The sequence below is a fragment of the Micropterus salmoides genome, unplaced genomic scaffold (assembly GCF_014851395.1).
Source record: "Micropterus salmoides isolate LMB-PRFRI ecotype aquatic unplaced genomic scaffold, ASM1485139v1 Ms_hic_scaffold_15, whole genome shotgun sequence".
Classification (NCBI taxonomy): domain Eukaryota; kingdom Metazoa; phylum Chordata; class Actinopteri; order Centrarchiformes; family Centrarchidae; genus Micropterus; species Micropterus salmoides.
This window is the reverse complement of record NW_024040596.1, coordinates 2,774,055-2,797,068: the sequence shown is the minus strand read 5'-3', so window position 1 is coordinate 2,797,068 and position 23,014 is coordinate 2,774,055. Positions and strand designations below refer to the sequence as shown.

At 41.9% G+C, this 23,014-nt stretch overlaps 1 protein-coding gene and 1 long non-coding RNA gene across 2 annotated transcripts; one reads left to right on the top strand and one right to left on the bottom strand.

The window, feature by feature from the left end:
• The first annotated feature begins 4,473 nt into the window (after positions 1-4,473).
• On the top strand, positions 4,474-22,781 carry lcp1 (lymphocyte cytosolic protein 1 (L-plastin)). Its single transcript, XM_038720034.1, has 17 exons — positions 4,474-4,603; positions 5,636-5,780; positions 11,152-11,227; positions 12,408-12,556; positions 14,060-14,183; positions 15,121-15,253; positions 15,777-15,858; positions 15,962-16,127; positions 16,351-16,493; positions 16,726-16,821; positions 17,930-18,125; positions 19,241-19,319; positions 19,459-19,573; positions 20,132-20,265; positions 20,884-21,004; positions 21,694-21,818; positions 22,240-22,781. Exons 3-17 carry the CDS (start codon positions 11,167-11,169, stop codon positions 22,370-22,372), a joined length of 1,857 nt encoding a protein of 618 aa, XP_038575962.1. The 5' UTR covers positions 4,474-4,603; positions 5,636-5,780; positions 11,152-11,166; the 3' UTR covers positions 22,373-22,781.
• On the bottom strand, positions 17,505-19,726 carry LOC119903799. Its single transcript, XR_005444620.1, has 2 exons — positions 18,273-19,726; positions 17,505-18,165 (listed from the first exon to the last, which is right to left on the bottom strand). It is a non-coding gene; the product is annotated as an uncharacterized LOC119903799 (long non-coding RNA).
• Positions 22,782-23,014: the final 233 nt, after the last annotated feature.

Sequence of the window (23,014 nt, the reverse complement as noted above, 5' to 3'; positions counted from 1 at the left end):
GCCAGGTACATTTTCACACACGAGGATTCAGCCTTGGTATATATTTGGTGCTTAACAGTACACAAAATATACTAATAATATTATAGAAAAGAGAGTATTAATACTACAATACTAATACAACCCCCCCAAAAAAATATACATGTACAAAAATTCACAATATGAGCAATAAATAAAAAGTTAGCCAGGCTAATAAAGGTACGTGTCATATTTTGTATGTTGTTGTTTAACCACTTAATTTTTTTAATAATCAGTAATTTAACAATTGGTATAATTTTACCACTTGTGGGGCCATTTTCAATCAATTCTTGGCAAATATGTCTCAACGTTAAACTTGGAGGCAGGTAATTCCTTGGAATGGAAGCTTTACAACTGTACAAAAATAATAAAGATCAGCAAACAAATACAAATACATTGCTCCACCTAATTAGTATTATTTTCACTTTCTGTCTGTCTGTTTTGGCTGAACATCATCAACATGTGATTGTATTTGCACAAAACAAAAAACAACTATTATTAAATATCCAAACCCCTCACCTAGGGTGTCTTTTATTTATTTGTTTGTTTATTTATTTATTTATTAATGCATTAAAATAAAAAAGTATACCAGGTAAATATATGTAGATATAATATTTTGTATGTTTTAACCTTGTAATCTAACCAGTTGTGGGGCCATTTTAAATCATTTCTTGACAAACTACACGTTTTCTAGGCTGTATTTACAAGGTATTATACAGATACATTTACTCATTTTATCCAAAGCGACTTACATTTGAGGAACAACATACAAGCATCAACAGAGCATCAAATACAGATCTACAACTGACAATACATACTAGTAAGAGCTCACAGTACATATCACATCAATGGGTAGATACCTGGGAAGGAAGGAAGAGTTAACAAAAAGTGCAATCAAAACAAAAAAGTGCAATCAATACAAGATCATTGTAGGGGATAGAAGAGGAAGAGCACAGGAAGTGCATGTTAGAGGTTAGGAGTTCCCTCCCCAATCCGGCTGGGACAACGTCTGACAGTTACTCTCCAATTTTCTGAAAAATGCACCAGTCCCGCTGCAAAGTCCAACACCGCAAACCATTTTGCTCCAGCGCCTTCCTGTCAAAAGTTATTCAACAATGCATGTCAACCTCCTACGTCTTCTCCTTCTCCTCATCCCTGTTGCTGTCTGCTGTCTGCCTAACCCTAACACCAACCACTCGGGGACCAATGTGACCAAGGTCTCCCGAGTGGTTGTGGTCAATTAGGAATGGTCTGGTGGAAGTGCTGCCTCCCATTGCAGCCGGAAGCTCCCAGGTTGAAGTCCACCTCCGCTTCAGAAGAGCTAGGCTTCCTCTCCCAGGCCTCCCAGTGGGTAACCAGTCCTACTACCGCCCCAGGGGGCCCGCCCATCAGCTTTACCGTAGAAAATTCAACTTCGCTCCATCAGGTCGACTGGAAATGCTCCCCCCCCCCGAGTCGAGCGCTGCCACCCGGCAGCTCTACAGCCTTCCTGTCAAGAGTTACTCCAAAAAGGCCCATTTTGAGGTGGTTTCCATCCCCTAACCTACTGTTAACCCTAATTTTCTACTTTTTGCTCACCCACCCCGAAATTCCACCCCGATTCCCAAGGCTGCAAGCCCTGTGGCTCTACCAACTTCCTGTCAAAAGTTATTCAACAATGCGTCTCACCGCACTCATTCCGCTTCCTGGGCATCATCATCACCACCACCCAGGACCTCAAGTGGGAGCTGATCATCACCTCCGTCACCAACAAGGCCCAGCAGAGAATCTACTTCCTGCGGCAGCTGAAAAAGTTCAACCTTCCAAAGACAATTCACCACCGCCATCACTGGGTCCAGTTAGAAATCCATTTCTTTTTTGCGTGGCTATCGGGTTTTATCAAAATAACAGTCCCCAAGGAGTATTTGTGCCAATTTTAGTACTTCTTTCCACTTGTGAAAGATTTTCCTGCAAAAATGCAATTAGCTGCTCTGCTCTAAAGTACCAATTTATTTTATACTATGTTTTCTTATTGAACAAATACACTGCTCAAAAAAATAAAGGGAACACTAAAATAACTGAATGAATGAAATAATCTCATTAAATACTTCTTTCTTTACATAGTTGAATGTGCTGAAATCACACAAAAATTATCAATGGAAATCAAATTTATCAACCCATGGATGTCTGGATTTGGAGTCACACTCAAAATCAAAGTGGAAAACACTACAGGCCGATCCAACTTTGATGTAATGTCCTTAAAACAAGTCAGAATGAGGCTCAGTAGTGTGTGGCCTCCACGTGCCTCTATGACCTCCCTACAACGCCTGGGCTCCTGATGAGGTGGCGGATGGTCTCCTGAGGGATCTCCTCCCAGACCTGGACTAAAGCATCCTCCTGGACAGTCTGTGGTGCAACGTGGTGTTGGTGGATGGAGCGAGACATGATGTCCCAGATGTGCTCAGTTGGATTCAGGTCTGGGGAACGGGCGGGCCGGTCCATAGCATCAATGCCTTCCTCTTGCAGGACCTGCTGACACACTCCAGCCACATGAGGTCTAGCATTGTGTTGCATTAGGAGGAAGTCACAAGGGCTCTGAGGATCTCATCTCAGTACCTAATGGCAGTCAGGCTACCTCTGGCGAGCACATGGAGGGCTGTGCGGCCCCCCAAAGAAATGCCACCCCACACCTGACCCACCGACAAAGCGGTCATGCTGGAGGATGTTGCAGGCAGCAGAACGTTCTCCACGGCGTCTCCAGACTCTGTCACGTCTGTCACATGTGCTCAGTGTAATTACTGCAGTGCTCCTCCTGCTCCTCTTTGCACAAAGGCGGAGGTAGCGGTCCTCCTGCTGGGTTGTCGCCCTCCTACGGCCTCCTCCATGTCTCCTGATGTACTGGCCTGTCTCCTGGTAGCGCCTCCGTGCTCTGGACACTACGCTGACAGACACAGCGAACCTTCTTGCCACAGCTCGCATTGATGTGCCATCCTGGATGAGCTGCACTACCTGAGCCACTTGTGTGGGTTGTAGACTCCGTCTCATGCTACCACTAGAGTGAAAGCACCGCCAGCATTCAAAAGTGACCAAAACATCAGCCAGGAAGCATAGGAACTGAGAAGTGGTCTGTGGTCACCACCTGCAGAACCACTCCTTTATTGGGGGTGTCTTGCTAATTGCCTATAATTTCCACCTGTTGTCTTTTCCATTTGCACAACAGCATGTGAAACTGATTGTCAATCAGTGTTGCTTCCTAAGTGGACAGTTTGATTTCACAGGAGTGTGATTGACTTGGAGTTACATTGCGTTGTTTAAGTGTTCCCTTTATTTTTTTGAGCAGTGTATAACAAATGAATGAAGCCATTGTCTTTTATTATTTATTAGGGATTTATTACGTGTGGCCAGTCCACATGTGAACAGAGAGCCAAAACATTCACACACTAAATGTTCAGACGCAAACACAGACCACGTGGAACATTTGTCTGTCCCTGTAGCTCGGTGAGATAGGGTTCGGCTTTGCAGCCCAGAGGTTGTGAGTTTGATCCTTATTGAAGGCAGCTTATTTTGAGTCGCAACTTCCAAAGTGAAGAGATAAGAGCAAGTGTGAAGGGTATTTGGACACGTTAAGCTGTAAAGGCACTGGTGGGATTTCAAGACAGGCACTTTCCCCAACTGGTAGTACTTTATAATAACTGCACACTATAAAGCATTAGTTAAGTATGTACCCTTCAGTGGGACACATCTTAAAGATATAAAATATATCATAGTTCAGTGGAGTCCATTCTAACATTTAAGCCACAAGGCGCATTCTTACACATGATATAAATAATTACATGACATGACCAGACATTTACAGAACAGTTTATCAAAAAAAAAAAGACATTCATAGATTCAAAATACACCAGTCATGGATAGTCACAGATGGACCATTTTCATTATCAGATAAAATATCACATAAAATGAGAATGAGAATTTGATATTTAAAAAACCCTCCGTTAATATCTTGCTGTAAGACTTAAGGAGCAGAGTGTAAAATCAGAATGATGATGAGGAAGATTACATGCAGTAACAACACACATTTTGTCACATGAACACATCTCTTACAAATAATAATAAACTGATAAATTAACTAGCCATCATTGTGCTCGAGAAAACAAGCTTCAATATGGAGAGTTTTAAAAAGATCAGTAAAGCTTTTACATGGAAAATACAAAATAAATAATAATAATAATAATAATAATCTGAAAATTGGCAGATTGAAGTAAATCTTTATTTTGGACTGTGGTGTCTGTGGTGCTCAGTTGCTATAATGGCATGAATCTACTCACTCAGATACGGTAGGGGGCGGTATGCACCTTAAAAGTTGGTTTGCTCTCCAGTAAACACACATAGCAGACGAAGAAGAAGAAACTCAGGCGAACTAATTAGTTTGCTTCTGTTAGTTTACCTTGGAGCTGCTGCAGTAAAAGACACATGGAGCCGTCAAAGCGGGACAGTTTACCAGGGAATAAGTTTAACGAGACAACACCTGCTTACAGTTGATGCGCTCACCTGGTCATTGGATATGAAAGTATGGGGGGGTTGTGTAACCAGCGGACGATTCTGGCAGGTAACGTCACCCCTGTCCATATACCTGAGCGTGTTTTTGGTTTGGGATAGGAAAACAAACGCATCTGTCCCTGTATACCTGTCTGTCTGTCTCTACCTTTTGATTTTGCATTTCATGCTCAGGGTGTCTGTCCACCTGTCTGCGCCTCTGCTTGTCCGTGTAAACATGTCTTCACTTGTCTGTTTCCCGAATTCAAATTCAAATGAGCTTTATTGGCATGAAAGTAAGCTACATATAAATTTCATACATTTCATTAAATAGGGAAATAAAACCGTAAAAGTTGTGTGTGTGTGTGTGTGTGTGTGTGTGTTTTAAAAAAAAATAAAAAAATTTTTTTTTATATATATATATATATATATATATATATATATATATATATATATATATTTTTTAATATAATATAAAAACTGTATCAAAATCAGTATCAAATGTGAGATTTAAAGTTTGTATCTGCATTTTATTATAACTACCTGTCTGTGCCTCTTTATAACGACCCCTCTATTTCTTTCTGTCTACCTGTCTATCTCTACTTTTGATTGTCATTTCAGACATTGTGTTTTTGGCTTCCTGTCTGTGTCTGCAGCTTTGTTGTTTTGTTTTTTTTCTACCGGTCCGTCTCTCTAAACACCTGACCTGTCTCTCTGGCTGCTTGACTGTCCTGATTTCAAGGCCACAGGAAGAAACAACTTCAAAAGTCAAGTATTTTATTCAGATAAAAATGAAACCATAGAGTATATAAATAAACATGCACCCTTAAAATAATGACCTCGTGCAGCTGGTCACATGTCTTCAGATTGGACGGATGAGGTGGACGTGGTCTCTATCAATTCCTTCTATGGATGTGACAGCCTTTTAAAAGAAACTTTCAGTCCTTTGACACCTAAACCTCCCACGACAGTCCTGAAACTCTAACCCTCTGCGTGGGGTCACCTTAACTTGCAGCCAGCGTGCATTGCCATATAAAGACAAAATGCATTTCATTCCTGTTTCTAAAGTGTTGCATGTCACTTCCTTCCTCATGCATTTGAATAGACGCGTTTGTCGCCCTGCTTTCGGTTGCCGACTCACGCGCTGCCTGTCGAGTAGTGAGCAGCACAGCAGCCAGACGGACCGACCGAGGAAGAGAGTCGACGAATAAATCCTCCACGCCCAGAGATCACCGTCTCTCACCTCTCAGGTAAATGACATATGAGATCAGGTGGCCTCTGATGCACACATGTGTTTCCTGAAGGCGTCAGGAAATGTTTGCGTGGGATTGTTTAATTCTGTACATTATGTGTGGAAAGGGGTAAGACGGAGTGTGTAACTGTGTAATGTTCAGTCTGCATTTTCACAATCCTCCCTGCAGGCCTTGTTTCTGCTCACAAATTGTCCCTCCTCTGTAAAAAGAACACAAAAACTTAAAACCTGCATTGCTTAGTTTGTATAACTTTGTGCACGTTTGATAAAAATCATTTAAAACTTGTGCTTGAACTGAAAAGATAAGAGCAGTTAGATGCAGAGTGAGGCCTACACACAGAGGGGGGAGAGGAGGAGGAAGAAGAAGTTAAACCACTGCAGCGAACTGAAAGGAAGCTTGTGGTTAGCTTCACTTCAACTGCAAAGAAAACCCCTCCGAGACAGAAACTCTTAAGAGCAGCTCCAGGACAGGGTTTCATTAGTCTTTTATAATTCATGTTGAAAAAGGATCACCAGCTGAAAGAATATAGTTAATGGAAGTCGGGCACGTGTGAGGCATGCTGATGAGCTCCAGCACATGCAAATAAAATCTTACAGGAGGACGGAGGCCTCGCCGCTCAGAGGCGAGTTGAGTCATAAAATCTGATCCACATGATGCAAAACATTCTTCTCCTCTGCGATCAGTCGGTCAAAGATTTAGGAAAATGTAAGTTCAGTGGCAACTGGTGGTAGAAAATATTCCAGTGCTGTACAATTATATTTCAAAGGGAACTACTGAACTCTGTACTTCACATTTATCTGATAGTTTTAGTTGCTGCAAGTTCGAACATAGGATCAACTTCTAAAACATTTCATTGTAATAAAGTAAAACTTCTGATGTACATTTACTGAAGACCTACAGCTCGACTTTAGCTTCATCACATAGCACGACTCAGAGATCAATATCATTATAATGTCAGTATATATTGCAGAGGCTTGAGGAGCATTTAGTCAGGAGGTGATGAACTGGAGGAAGCTGTGGGAGCAGATTTTAAAGGGAGTGCCCACTCACTCAGTATCTAATGGATTAAAGTGTTAATAAGTTGCAGTGATTGATTCCTGCACTTACTGTTAAATCTAACCATTCACATCCCTGTCAGTCTTCAGTGTGGGAGAGAATTTGCATGAGAAGTATTTGTGGTTGACAGTTTATTTCCATAAAATAAACCGCTTCATGGTTGACTGTGCTCACAGTCCATTATTTTAAACTTCACATTGTCAGTTGTTTTTTTTAAATGCTGTGAGATCACAACTTCATTTTGCACGTTACATTTCCAAAAGAAGACGTTCTATTCAGTTGTCACACTCAGATCTGCACTGTATTGGTGTTGGATCCTGGTAAAACCTGGGTGGATCATGGGCTGCAACTTTTTGTTGTATTGATCTGACTGTTAATTTATTTATTTACTTGTTTGGTGTTTAAAGTGATTGATCAAATGACCTCTTCAAATGTCCGGTTTTGTCTGAAATACGAAGAGATTTCATTCACAGAGATGTAAAAAAGAAAAGCAGCACATCCTCACATTTGAGAGGCTGGAACCAACATCTGTTTGACCTCCGACCGCAAAATGAGTTTTACCAGTTGAGCCACAGAGAATTGTTAAAGAAGATTAGTGGTTTATTTTATTAAAACCCCATTAGCTTCTGCTACAGCAGATCTTCTGCAAATCTTCCTGTCCAAATAAAACATATCAACAACACAGTCATGAATGGAAGGTCCAAAATAAACACAAAAAAATGTATAGAATAAAACAGCTAATCTGAAATATTTCTTCTTTTTTTGGCAGTTAGTATAGAGACAGACAGGAAACATGGGGAGACAGGGGGGTGTGGCATGCAGCAAAAGTGCAAAACTATCAATAATATCAATAAGTGGTTCAAATGGCTCCATATGATATAAACACACAAATAATTACAAAATACAGCTACAGTTAAGCACACAAGCTGACACATTAGTAAGGATTGAGACAAAAGAAAAGAGAACCACAGTGCTACCATGGAAATAGATGCTTAAAACAATCAATTAAAAGTGGAAACACTGATAAATATATTATACCAACTGCTGAACAGGAACAGGAAGTTGGAGCTCGCTGCCGTGAACAAAAAAAGTTACATGCAGATTAGGACACATCTTGCACCTTAAATTTCAGATTGACTCATTCGACTAGTTTGCTAAAACAAGAGCGGATGAAAACATTAAAGACCCTTATTTAGCTGTCGGAGCTGCTGAGTTTCATTTCTGCTTCTGACCTGCCGCCTGCAGCAGGACTGCATCTCAGCCAGCTTTCTCTAAATTTAGACCTCAGAGCTGCAAAGACATTAAGGGGACACCTTTCCCTTAAAACAGCTTTAAAAAAGGCCTCAATCATCTCTAAATCTATATCTAATATAAGTCCACTTTAAAGCTTATATGAAGCTTCTTAATGTCCTAATAATGAATGGAAGGCAGGTAAAGATAAAAGTCAGCCCCTAAAAGACTCAAATCATATATTTACATCAGTATAAAAAGTTTCACGAGCAACTTGTTGATAAAGTGACTTATTATCTTCACGCACCAAAGAAAGTAATACATTAATAAAGACTTCCAGAAGAACAAGAACACTTGATTTAGATTTTTTCAGTCTGAAGCACAACAATATTTGATTTTTCCGTCATGTCTAAAATCTGTCAATTTTTTTTAACCCCCTTCAGGTGATTTGATCTGAAAGTTTAGGTTGAGCTAAACTCCTCCGTCCTCTCAGACTCTCACTGACGGGATGAAACAAGATGAATGTGTTAATGAACTGGCAGCAATTTTGATATGATACGTTTCAGTCCTTCTCTGAAGCTAAAAATAACCCTATTTAGGTTTTGGTTAAAAAAAGCTTTATAGAATTATGGCATTATGACCTGACATTTTATAGACTAAACAAATAATTGATTGATCAAAAAAATCAATCAGCAACTGATACCGAAATAACTTGTTAATTGCAACCACTAATTCACTTTACCTCAGCTTGATTAATTTTATTCATCAACTTTAAATAAAAGGTGTATGTGTATATCAGAGCACACACACATTGTGAACATTTTACAGAATAATGAAAGGAACCACTGATTAAACAGTCGAACAGAACAACAGATATTTGACAAATGTTGGTTACATGGGGTGTTTTGTGGGAGAAATATTAGAAATATTAGCCCGTATGAGGAGCTACATTGATTTTAGCCTGTAGGAGGAGGAGCTACATTGATTTTAGCCTGTAGGAGGAGGAGCTACATTGATGTTAGCCTGTAGGAGGAGGAGCTACATTGATGTTAGCCTGTAGGAGGAGCTACATTGATGTTAGCCTGTAGGAGGAGCTACATTGATGTTAGCCTGTGGGAGGAGCTACATTGATGTTAGCCTGTAGGAGGAGACGCTAATGACGACGATAGCCCGTAGGAGGAGCTACATTGATGTTAGCCTGTAGGAGTAGGAGCTACATTGATGTTAGCCTGTAGTAGGAGACTCTAATGTTGATGTTAGCCTGTAGGAGGAGCTACATTGATGTTGATGTTAGCCTGTAGGGGAAGCTAACGTTGCCCTATAAAACCATGTGAAACAGATTGCAATATAATTTTTCCTCTGGAATCAATCTGTATGTTATTAGTAAAATTTTGTGAATTATGTGTAAACTCGTACTGCAGCGTTGGACGGGCCGGGACACGTGGCTCTGAATTATCGCACGTTTTGGACCAGTAACTAACGAGTGAAACGTCTCTTCCTATGTCCCCTACGTGGCGCTGGAGAAAACCAGCTCTTAATATGTTGTGTACCAGCACATGAAGTGTGGACCACGCTGTGAAAATGCCATGTACATCAAATGATTTTTGTCACAAAGGGCTTACTTCCTGTTTCCAGTAGGTGGCGCTATGACATTGAATGAATATTTGCATGTAGATGTGCTCAGGGCGGGTCTTTTTATCAAACATGTAAAGTTTTGTGCAGATGTGAGCATGTCCACCGAAGTTACACCAACTTCCTGTTTCATGGCGAGTCATCAATATTCAACGCCACGCCACAGACACGCCCTTTAACGAAAACTCACAGATAGCAAATCTTTTCATCATCAATGCCTTTAGATTCAACAGCCAAATTTTTAAGTCAATCTGATTAATTCTGTAGGAGGAGTTCGTTAAAGTACAGACCCTTTAAAAGCTAACGTTAAAATACTCAAACCTCCCTTTAACAGACTGAAGGTAAAGTTCTACCTGAAGGTTTCACTCTTTGTGTCTTTCTTCACTTCTAGCTGATTTTTTTTCTTTTTTACCTGTACCCTTTTTTGTGTTGCCACATGTTGGATGTTGGTTGTACAAAATGCAGAGACCAGGTTTCACATCCTGAGACCTCAGTTAGGTTAAAGCAACAAAAGCCACTTTAGTTAAGGCTGGTGGTTTTGGTTAAATGCTTATGTTACAAAACCTTAGGAGGGGTTTTCGAGCATACAAACCTTATCTTTGAGAGACGGCGTTGCCTCACATGGACACAAAATCTCCTGTAATGGCGTCTTGAGCTGAACTGAATGCAGCCTCAGTCTTCACAGATGTAGGTTTGTAGGGTTATATTTTCTGTTATCACGTCACCATCAGGCTGCTTTTCTCTCCGAGCGCTGCAGGAAGTTAACTCGCTCATATTAAAGGTTGAAGTCAGTGTTTGCGGTTTTCAAATGATTAGTGTCAACACACTGGGTCTTTCTTAACGTCTTCCTCTTCACATTAACCAAAAAAGGATCTGCGAACACACGGTGAATCATCAGACTGAAATAAAATGCCTCACGCCAGTCACATGATCAGTTACCTCAGAATTGCTTCACTCTAACTCAATCTGCAGCTCTTGAGAGACAAAACTCAGTAATGTCAGTATTGCTGCAGTTGAATTAAAACACATAATGTACGAACGTGGAAGTTTTCTACACCTTAGATTACATGAGGAGAGTCGGGTGAAAAGGTCGACGCCACTCTCATGTTCGGCCTTTTCAACTGCAAAGCTGCAGCATCTTAACTTTGCATAATCACTGGAAACTGGGGGAATTCGCTAGCCTCTGTCCAAAGGTAACAAAATCTGACCAGATCAGATCTTATTACACGCAGCAATAACAAACAAAGAAACACTTGTCTGTCAGGCAGGAAGAGCAGCAGCAGCAGGAGGAAGTTGGAGGCCGGCAGAAGTGAGAACTGTGAGCAGTTTGCATCACAGAAAAAAAAAAGATACCATCTCTCAAGTTCCTCCTTTTCTGCACTGCTCAGTCTGCCAGGCAGGTTTTAACTTTTTGATTTAAGGATGTTGATTTTTTGAAATTCTGTGTCAGTTTCAGGTTCCCAACATGGCCGCACAAATCTCACCAGAGGAGCAGGAGGAACTCAGAGAAGCGTTCGCCAAAATTGGTATGGGAATCACTGCCACTTCCTCTTTGTTTGATTCAGGAAGGACCAGTAGGGACCGGAGGCCCGAGTTTCATGACAAACATCGGCTTAGACTACAGACTGTTTAGAAAAAGTGGATGTAGCCAGTGTGACGTCCCCGTTGGTTTGTGGACTGCTGTTTTTAAGCCGAGAGTTTGGCATTTTTGTCTTCGCCGTCTTAGTTTTTTGGAACCAGACGTGCAAAGTGCATCTGTAATTCATGATATTAGCTGCAATGCTAATTTTGGGTTTAAAACAAATTGTACTTACCGGAAAAATGAACAGCCGACTCCTAATAAAAATAATAAAAATAAAAATAATAAGCTTGTTCAAAAGCGCTGGTTAAATGAACACAAGGTAGCCCCCCCTGCTTCCTGGTCTCTGTTCCTCTAAATGGGACCATAATTTACTAAATGAACATCATGCTGTGTTGAAGAAGACTTGAAACTAGCGACTGAGACCAGAAACTCATCAGGAAAGTGTTTACTGAGGGAATAAATCAGCTGACAAGTAGGAACATTTTCTCATAGACTTCTATACAATCACACTTCTTTCTGCAGCCGCTGGAGTCGCCCCCTGCTGGCTGCTGGAGAGGACGCAGGTTTAAGGTTCTTCAGCTCTGGCTTCACTTTTCCTGTTTGTTCTGAACTCAGTTTTTAAGATGTGAGAGAGACGATAATCCAGACCTGGACCCCCCTTTTCTCACAGCCTGTAACGTCTGTCCTCTTTATAGATCTGAGTAATAAAGGCTAAACATCCAAGAAACATTCTGAACAAAACTAATTTACAAAAGGTTTTAAACTTATTTTTGTGCATCTAATATGTCAAGCGAGAAGGGGAAAAAGACAGAAATCCTTTTTGAGCCATGAGAGCAAATTCAGATATTAACAGCCCTCGTTCTGAACCTGGACTGAACACAGCTCAGAAACTTTATCTACATTTACGATTTGTTTCTCAAAAGGTTTTGGGCCGTTTTACATCCAGAGAATAAAATTATCCCTTAAGAACCAAGAAAAAGTCACATTTTCTGTCTATGAAGGATGAACCGGGTTTAAAAGCGTATTCAGTGAACGACTCGCAGGTCTCCTGTATGAACACAATATTAAATAATATTAAAGTGATGCTCTCTGTTTGACCTCTGACCTTTCCATCCCTTTTCCAGATGTGGACAACAATGGGTTTATTAGCAAGGATGAGCTCACCGAGCTTTTCAAGGCCGCTAACCTGGCGCTGCCGGGCTACCGGATCCGAGAGATCGTCCAGGAGTTGACTAAGACCAGCGACCAGCTCACCTTTGAAGAGTTCACTGAGGTGAGTTCACAGGTCAAAGGTCACACAGAGAAATAAACTGTCTATTGTCATCACAACTTAGTTCACCTAAATATCTAAAACCTGCTTTGTGTTTCTTCTTGTGAATGAAACTTGAACGCCAAAATACCAGAGGGACAGGCGGCGTAGGAAGAATATTCAGATACTAATACTGTAATACTACAGTACACAAAAACCTGCATTCAAAGTCCTGCTTTAGTAAAAGTACAAAAGTATTATCAGCTAGATGAACAAGTACTACACACTGATTCATGTAAGAGGCAACAAGAGAAGAGTTATTTGAATTTTAATCTGTACGTTGCATTTTATGAGCTCATCGTGTTTTAATAAACAATCTAATGTAAAGTGTGTAGAGACTTAAGATAAGTGTAGTGAAATAAGTTTATTTATTTAGTTCATTTCAACAACAAGGCAATTCATAGTGCTTTACATGAAAGATAAAAGCAACATAAAAATACATTTAAATACAATTTTTCAATAAGATCTATCAATCCAAAATCTTATATTTGATTTAATTAAAGGTAAAAAAGAAAAGTCTTCAGTCTTGATTGAAAAGAACTGACAGTTTCAGCAGACCTGCAGTTTTCTGGGAGTTTGTTCCAGATATACGGAGCATAAAAACTGAACGCTGCTTCTCCAGGTTTAGTTTGGACTCTGGGACAGATGTTCATAATGAAGCAGAAGATCAGAAACATTCAGTGCTTTATAAACTAACAGCAGAACTTTGAAATCAATTCTCTGACAGACAGGAAGCCGGTGTAAAGACCTCATGTGATCCACGTGGTTGGTCATAGCGAGGACTCGAGCAGCAGCGTTCTGAATCAGCTGCAGCTGGTTGGTCAGGGTTTTAGGGAGCCGTGTAAAGACACCGTTTTCCAGGTCCTTTAATCCTTGATTTATCCTCCAGGTGATAGCAGGCTGACTTTGTAACCGTCTTAATGTGGCTGCTTAAATTCAGCTCCATGGGTGCGAAAGTACATCAGAAATATTTATTGATCCCTGGGGGGAAATTCTGTGTCACAGTTGCACACATTGCACATCAAGTCAAAAGGAATATAAGTAAAAATAGAAAGTTGGTTTATAAAGAAGTATATAAATATCAAAAATATATAAAATATTAAGGAATGTGGATAATGTGTACAATATTTACATAATTAAAAGAATTGTTATGGTGAACAAGTAATAATGAATAAATAGTTGCACAATTTAAGGACAAGTACCTGAAAATTCTACTTAAGTTATGTACTTTCCACGGGTAAAAATGAATTTCAGGGAAAGTACCAAACTGTTAGAGGTGCTGCAACAAGTGTGTTGTTTGATCAGCTGCTGCACAGATGACACCGGATTTAACATGTTTTGTCTCTTTATCTGAAGCAACGGCAGGATATCTCATGCACCTGATTTTAGTGTGTTTAGCCTGAACAGATTATATTGTTTTATCTTGATTTCTTCATTTCTTCATTTCCCCGTTTGTCCACCTTTCAGATAGTCCACGGGCTGAAGAGCTCCGAGGTGGCAAAGACCTTCAGGAAGGCGATCAATAAGAAGGAGGGAATCCGTAACGTGGCGGGAACCTCAGAGCAGTCCGGCACTCAGCACTCCTACTCAGGTCTGAACCCGGACACACAGATTAGATCAGATTCATGTTGATGATCAGATTAGAGGATATTAGAACCAATTAGTCGATCTCCAGCTATTTTGACCATCGATCTCCAGCTATTTTGACCATCGATTCAAATCTCTGGCTCTCTCTTCTTAGATGTGACTATTTATTAGTAAACAGAGTATCTGTGAGATTTAGACATTTTCTAAAATGTTATAATCAATATCAACAGAATAAGATGTCACTCGTAGCACAATTCTCCCGATCGCTGTGTCCTTTTCATTGAATCAGCCCGACAACTCTCTCTCGCTGCTGTTTCCGCCCGGATAAGTAGCAGGAAAAAGGACCCAAAGTCGTGAACAGTCGTCATAAACCGGGAGAGGGCGATGAAAATCCCAAATCCAAACTGGGAAATATCAGTCTCCATGTAACTTGAGCCGTTCACACTGTTGTAACCGAATCAGATCTGAGTCCCGAGTGAGCGAAAAGAAATCAGGTTTGGGTCACTCTGGCTGCAGCCTGAACGTTTGTCATAGGTGGACATTTTTTGGGGGGGAGGGGGAAATAACGTATATGCTCACATTTGTGGCAACGATCTTCTCGTCTCACGCTCAAGAAGAAAGAAAAATGTCTAACTGTTCCTTTAATAAAGTGGCCAGCATGATCGTGTCTCTTTGGTTTGAAATAAAACGGTTCATTTATTATCTGAGTCGACGTCGGTAAGAAAGTAATGGAAGGAATTAAGGGCTTCTTTGAGTGAATGAATGAAGGCCGGCTGATGTTTCCCCTCCGTGCATCTGTTTTATAAGGATTATAACAGAACAGGTTGTAATCTGATCATCTCACTGTTGAGCATTGTGAAGAGGTTAAAAGCAGAATATATGGAGACGTCTGTTTGGCTGCTGTCTGTCATTTTCTGATGTGGGCTTTCTCCCGTCTGCAGAGGAGGAGAAGGTGGCCTTCGTGAACTGGATCAATAAAGCTCTGGAGAAGGACCCGGACTGTAAACACGTCCTGCCCATGGATCCGGACAGCGACAACCTGTTCACCGCTATGGGAGACGGGATCGTCCTCTGGTGAGCGCTGCTGATGGAAGTCTGCTCTTTTCTCTTCCTGAGTGAGGAGTTCAGATCAGTGACACACTCATGTCTGTAGCTTCATGTTTACCGTACAGATATGAATGATGTTCTGAACATGTGACTCTGCAGGAAAGTTAATAAGAGTATTTGTTCCGGTTCGGTGGACACGAGGGAGAGGAGTTTGTTGCGTACGTAGAGGAGCTGCTAGCAGGACTTTATTCCAACACAACAAACTCCTCTCTCCGACTCTGACTTTGGTTTCCTGCAGCAGCTGCTCCCGTTCAGCGACACCTGTGTCCTTCAGTAAATGAGCTCCCCCTGGTGGCGGGAGGTTTACCAAAAACAAGTCATTAACATTTAACAAAAAAGGCTCTCGCAGTACTTCCAAGTCATCCAAACACCAACATGTGTGAAAATAGGTTTAAAATACCTGAAGTTACCCTTTAAAGAATGTTTTAGGTTGTTCCTTATTCTGTAAATGTGTCTCAACTGTTATGTGTTATGTGTTCTCCCTTGTTAGTAAGATGATCAACCTGTCTGTCCCCGACACCATCGACGAGAGAACCATCAACAAGAAGAAGCTGACGCCCTTCACCATCCAGGTGAGACAGGAAGTGTCTGCAGAGGAGGCTTCAGCTTGATCTCACTGTATGTGATACCTGCTCTGTCTTTACATCCCGATGTTCATCACGTTCGGTCTAACAGGAGAACCTGAACCTGGCTCTGAACTCTGCGTCGGCCATCGGCTGCCACGTGGTGAACATCGGCGCTGAGGACCTGAAGGAGGGCAGGCAGCACCTGGTCCTGGGTCTGCTGTGGCAGGTCATCAAGATCGGACTGTTCGCCGACATCGAGCTCAGCAAGAACGAAGGTGTGTGTGTGTGTGTGTGTGTGTGTGTGTGTGTTCACGTGGATTTAACTTTGAATCAGTTTTACAATAACGTGTTTCTAACATTAAGTCCGTCGAGTCAGAATATTCAGAACGCCACGCGGACTACAGCCTCAAACAGATCCAGCGTCGTGTCCAGCCCTAAGTGGATTTCCCAAAATGTGAAACTTCAGTGTGTCGTGTTGATGTTTTTACACGTGTGTAGCTCTGATCGCTCTGCTGCGTGACGGAGAGAGTCTGGAGGACCTGATGAAACTCTCCCCCGAGGAACTGCTGCTGCGCTGGGCCAACTATCACCTGGAGGAGGCCGGCTGCGGCAAGATCAATAACTTCAGCTCCGACATCAAGGTGATCACACACACACACACAGAAACAGAGTCCAGCTCTGGGTCAACATAAAACTAACTCGGCTAAACCGGCATCACACGCTGCCTGACAAGCAAACGAGGAAGTTAGCAGCACTCACAGCTGGCTCATATAGTAACACCTGTTCCTGCCAAACCAAAGCGCATTTACTCCGGAGAAATCAGAAGAAACAAGAAACATATTTCATCCCTTGTACTGTTTGTGTGCGTTTCAGGACTCCAAGGCGTACTTCAACCTCCTGAACCAGGTGGCGCCCAAAGGAGACGAGGAGGGGATCCCGCCCATCGCCATCGACATGTCAGGAATCAGGGTGAGAGACTGGAACGTTTCTTTAGGGAGTCTCAGCCGTTTAATAAATGATGTCATTTATTAACCTTTTATAAACCTTTTCAGGGTGAGACAACGAACGAGAAAATATTTGAATAAATACTGAAACATATCAAATATATCCCACAAAAGACTTTAAACATTAAAAACTTAATTTCCTGCGTTCTGGAGAAACTTTCTGCACCAATTTATGGTGGAAATGTTTATTTAAAGAGAAACACAGTTCAGCTGGCAGGTGATGGATCAAAATATAAAAATATAATAATATAATACAGTAATCTTGTGTAAGCTTGTTTTCACTTAACAACGCACGTTTGTTTTGCGTTGCGTGTTTTCTTAATGTGCAAATGAACCTTTCTCAAAGCATTTTCATTTCTTGTTGATATTTCTCGTCCCCGGCGTCAACGACACCTCTGAGCACAATGACAATAAACTTTATATACATACATCCAGACCGAAAGGCACAAAGGTCGCGAGCCTGGCGATTTCACTTTCACATAAAAGCAGCAACATGCTCTGTGACTGGCACAAGGTTTTAGAAAACAATTGATCGGTGATCAGAAAAGTTTCAGCTCCGTTATGATCGAGCGAAAACATCGTTTGTTAGATCACAACCCAGATTTTAAGATGCAAAGTTTCCTGTGTGAAATTCACTGAGAGGACAAATGAGGGAAGAACACTCAACATTTATTTGCTCATTTATTATGTAGTGGTATTAAAGTACTTTCTCAGTAGCTCTTATAAACGGCTGGAATCAAATATAATATTATACATATTTTAACAAGCTTCAGGAAACTACTATCTACATAATTCTCTAATTAAATTTATAAAACTTTGGGTGCAGCTGGTAGTTTATAATCATTCTAAAGTATTAATAATAATCTTTATTTCATTACTTTTCAAAACAAAGTGCTGATTGAACCAGAGTGAAAACATTTCAGGAGGCAAATAAGATCAGATTATTAGAAATAATACAAATATGAAACAGGATAAAACACCGACAATAATCTGAAATAAAAACACTGATGGGAACAATAAAACAGACTGTATAAAAACGTAAAGTTTTGTTGTCCTCGTCCTCGTCCCTGCAGGAGAAGGACGACCTGAAGCGGGCCGAGTGCATGCTGGATCAGGCCGACCGGCTCGGGTGCAGACAGTTCGTTATGCCGACAGACGTCGTCCGCGGCAACCCCAAACTGAACTTGGCTTTCGCTGCCAATCTGTTCAACAAGTACCCGGCTCTGAAGAAACCCGAGAACCAGGACATCGACTGGAGCTCCATCGAAGGTGAGACCTCGCGGCCCTCTGACCTTTTCTCACTGCAAACCTGCAAATGCAGAGACGCAAACAAACTTAAGCTGAGACCAGTGGCCTGTACTACGAAGCGAGGTAACTGGTAGTACGGGTTAACCGGGAAGTTACTCCTGACGTTACCTGGATAAGCCAAAGGTGGACAGGTCTCTAAACCGGGAGGTCACCCTGCACGTGGACTCCACACCACATCTGTACTCAGTGTTAATGATGAGAAGCTAGATATTAATCCACACCGCTTCATAAAACATGTTTAGATTTCATCCCGATTGGCTCGACTGCGGCTGCACTGAAGTTCTGAACACAGCAGCGTCACGTTCAGACAGCGAGCTCCGCAGCCTGGGCTGAACTCAGGAGTGTTTCCTCACTGCTAAATCCGATTGCAAAGTCTAATATAACTTTCCAGTTCATGCATAATACACGGCAGACGCGCGTGTGTGTGTGATGTTGCAGCCTTGCAAAGTGAAGTTTCTCTCATAAATGTGTGACTATAATGTCAGAGAATATTCAGGTTTTTTACTTGTAGATTAATCTTGGAAATTAAATTCTGTCTGGGATTATTCCCCCTCTCCGCCGGCTCCTTTTCTTCTACTGCAGTGGACCTTATGTGCAGATGTCCCTTTTAAATCTTAATCATATTACACATAAAATAAGAACACTGAAGATAATTAGGCTACAAATTTACTCAATGTGATGCAGCAACAAGCCTCCCTGGCTTTGTCGGCGGCCGCGGTTTTAGATTTGGTCTTTAATCTCGTCATATCCTGACACTATCTACGTGCGTTCTACTTGTGAATACCTCTGTCTACACGGCCGAACACGCCCCTTTTATGCGAACACCGACTCAACTAACCAACATCTCATCCACCTTCGTAGTACCGTTTAACTCCAGAGTAGGCGGTCAGAGTTTGTCGACCCCGAGTTACCTCTGAGTAGGTTGAACTCAATCAGCCGCTCACTAATGTGACCAGATGTTTTTGCAGTGAAGTCTGATGACCGATCTTCTTGGTGGCGTGAACAGATGCAGGTCCGTTACGCCTCCTCTGCAGTATTTCCTGACTGTGCGTTTTTAATCCGGTGTTTTCCTCCAGGTGAAACCAGGGAGGAGCGAACCTTCAGGAACTGGATGAACTCTCTGGGCGTCAACCCTCGTGTCAACCACCTCTACGCGTAAGAACACTAGTCACTAGTCAGACACTTCCTGCCTTTAGAAACGTGGATCAGAACGGAGCCTAACGCGCCTGATAATGCAGGCGGACTGTGCTTCATGAAAGGTCATGTGACGTGTGTGTGTGTGTGTGTGTTACAGAGACATCGACGACGCCCTGGTGATCTTCCAGTTGTACGAGAAAATCAAAGTACCGGTGGACTGGGACCGAGTCAACAAGCCTCCCTACCCCAAACTGGGCAGCAACATGAAGAAGGTACAGCGGCTAATCGAGTCCGTCCTCCTCGCAAACTTCAGGCTGGAAAATTTAAAACACTGGAGCAGAAAAACGCCACAAATATGAAATATTTAGAATTTTGTTCCACAATGAGCCGTCTGCTGTTTGACTCCACAGCTGGCAGCGCTGAGGCTGAACGTAGACACAGCACTATGGTACACTCATTATATACCGTGTATACTATTGATTCTACATAGGGTACATACTAATACTATGAAGTGTATACTACATACTTATTCTACCAAATATATTACAAACTAATACTACAGTAAATAATGCATGCTAATATAAATTGTTCACATACATACCAATTATATAAAGTCAACTCTTCATACTAATTATATATAAATACTAATATTACAAAGTGTGTTCTACATTATTAGTGTATTCTCTAGTGTATATTACATGCTTACTACATACTAATACCACACATTTCTCCTGACGCCCGTGTGTGACCTCGATACTACTCCGTACACAACAAATACTTCTGCAGTAGCATCAGCTGTAAACTAAACTTGGACTCTTTGTTTGGTCCAGCTGGAGAACTGTAACTACGCTGTGGAGCTGGGAAAGAAGGAAGCCAAATTCTCTCTGGTGGGCATCGCAGGTCAGGACCTGAACGCCGGGAACCGAACCCTCACCCTGGCTCTGCTCTGGCAGCTCATGAGGAGGTAGCAAACTTTAAAATCTTCATTCTTTCGTACCGTCTATGGCTCCATCAGACCGTCGGCTCGTCAGTGGAGATTTGAGCAAAACGTTCTTTTCTTTCATTGTTTGTAGCTGGTTTAATAGACCCGTCAGTTCTCTGTCACTTATCTGGGTCCTGGTGCCAAAGTTCATGACAGTCCGTCCAACAGTTGTTGAGATTTTGTTCTGGACCGATGTGACTTTAACACGGAGCTGCTAGAGTGGCTAAAATAATATTTACATTAAAGCAAAGCCCTGATCAAACCTTGCTGACAGGGGGAATTTAATACGTTTAATAAAACGGCATCATGTTTTGGTTATTTCTGCATCGTTTTGATCCGTTAATGAAATCACAGTAACATGTTTTCTTTGATGTGGTCATTTCAAACGTCACAGAAACGATACTAAAAGAAATTCTTCTGTGCAGATGGTTTTGAAAGCAGGTGTTGTGGCTGAGTTTTATTTTATGTTATAATTAAATGTGCTTTAAAATATTTTACCATATAAGTGTGTGTGTGTAGCATGAAGGCAACTACAAACCTTCAGTTTCATTACACAACCTTGAAAAGATGGCTTCCCCTCACGCTGCCCGTTTCCCTCAGATACACCCTGAACATCCTGGAGGACCTGGGCGACGGGCAGAAGGTGATCGACGACACCATCGTGACCTGGGTCAACGACAATCTCACGCAGGCCGGCAAACCCACCATCTCCAGCTTCAAGGTAACGATTCTCCCTCGGTGCAGAGACGGTTCCTTCAATCTCTGCCCCAGATACGTCGGTGTCGGCTCGATCAGATGTTGTTCAGATCCTACGTTTTGTGTTGGACTGGATTTACAAAATGCTTCTGGACCGCGTTTAATGTCAGGACATATTTTGTGTTAAACCATTTAGATTTCTGTCTTTAAATTAAAACACGTCAGGTGTAGATTCGTTGATGTGAGGATGATTCATGTCCCAACGTTTAGATCTCTGAAGCTGAGCGAGTAACAGCTCCCTGGTTAATTAAAGGGTATATTTGAACCTTTCCCCACGTTTGTGTAGAGAGTCTGTGAGCACGCTGCAGTCGGCAGCAGAGAAACAGGCCTGCAAGCTTAAAGTGCGTCCACTACAGTTCTAGTTTTTGCTGCCGATCAGCTCAGATTGTGACTGACAACATTACGGAAAGCGACCAAACAGAGAGCAACGGTTCAAAAGATGTCCCAGATAGTCACAGGCTAAAAGATCCCAACGTTTACAGCTGTGTAGCTTTATATTTACTGTACAGACATGAGAGGCGCTCAACTTCTCATCAACTCTCAGCAGGAACGACAGGAAGTGTTTTTCTGCCTCAGACGCACCAGATTCGATGAGTGATGCTCATCAGAGGAGTCAAAGCTGCAGAGATTAATGGTGTGTGTGTGTTTGTGCAGGACGGGTCCATCAGCAGCAGTATGCCGGTTCTGGACCTGATCGACGCCATCCAGCCCGGATCGATCAGATACGACCTGCTGAAGACAGAAGACCTGACCGAAGAGGAGAAACTCAACAACGCAAAGTACGAACACGCGGAGTTCATCGTCTTTCTCATTTTGTGTTCATTTGAATGAATGTAATTAACCGACATGAGATCAGAAACCTCGACGTCTGATTGGTTCCTTTTCACTCCTGTTTTATTAAGAGAACTGAACAAAATATATTTGACATCATGAAACGCATCAGATTGCTCTTAGTCGTTTTCAATTATCAACCACATTTTTTTCCAAAATTGACTGATAAGCGGCAGATTTATCATCAATAATTTGTACTATTTGAAGCAAAGTCATTTTTTTTATAGCAGCCAATTTCATTTGGTTTAAAAAGATCTGGATCCTGGTCTTTTTTTTTTTTTTTAGACAAGGAAGAGACAAACTTATCCAGTCAGAATCTTTCAAATCATCTCTTCTCTTCGTGCTCACTTGTTGTCGTTGTGTCACCAGGTACGCAATCTCCATGGCGAGGAAGATCGGCGCCCGGGTGTACGCGCTGCCAGAGGACCTGGTGGAGGTCAAACCCAAGATGGTGATGACGGTGTTCGCCTGCCTCATGGCACGCGGCCTGAAGAGAGCCTAAAGACCACGACGCCGACCTACCGGGGAAATAACGGAAGCTCAGCTGTGTTTTTAAAACAGGACAGTTAAGAGAGAGAAAACCTCTGAGTGAGCTGAAATATTGGATAAAAGGTTTCTAACGGGATACAGATTATGGTACGACTTCAAAACGGCAGCAAAGCCTTAAGGCCAAAGGGAGGGAATAATTTAGAAGAGTTCAGGAGTTTCATTTCTACATTTAGAGGCAGAACATCCTCTGATTGGTTCATTAAATCCGCATGTTTTTCTTTAGAGCAGGTGTCCGCAGCAGTATTGCAGGTTTATCACGACGGCTTTGTTGAAGTGTTTGTGGCGTCTCAGCTGATTACAAACCAAATCACAACTTCTATGCCAAATGTACGCAAACAATAAACAGACTTTTGTAAAGTGTTTTTTACTCTCCTGCTATCTAAATGTTTGCACCTCACATTAAAAAGGTACTTTGTGGGGGGGGCGGGGTCAATCTCTCACCTTGCTGCAGTGACGTACAGGTGTACCGGGGGCCGCTGTGACATCACTGCTGGGTTTAAAACATCTTTCCCCAAACTAACAAACGTCGTCAGCAGAGGGTCAGCTCCACGTCTACAAACACATCTCAGTAACTCGCCTCGCGGCCTTTGAGGAG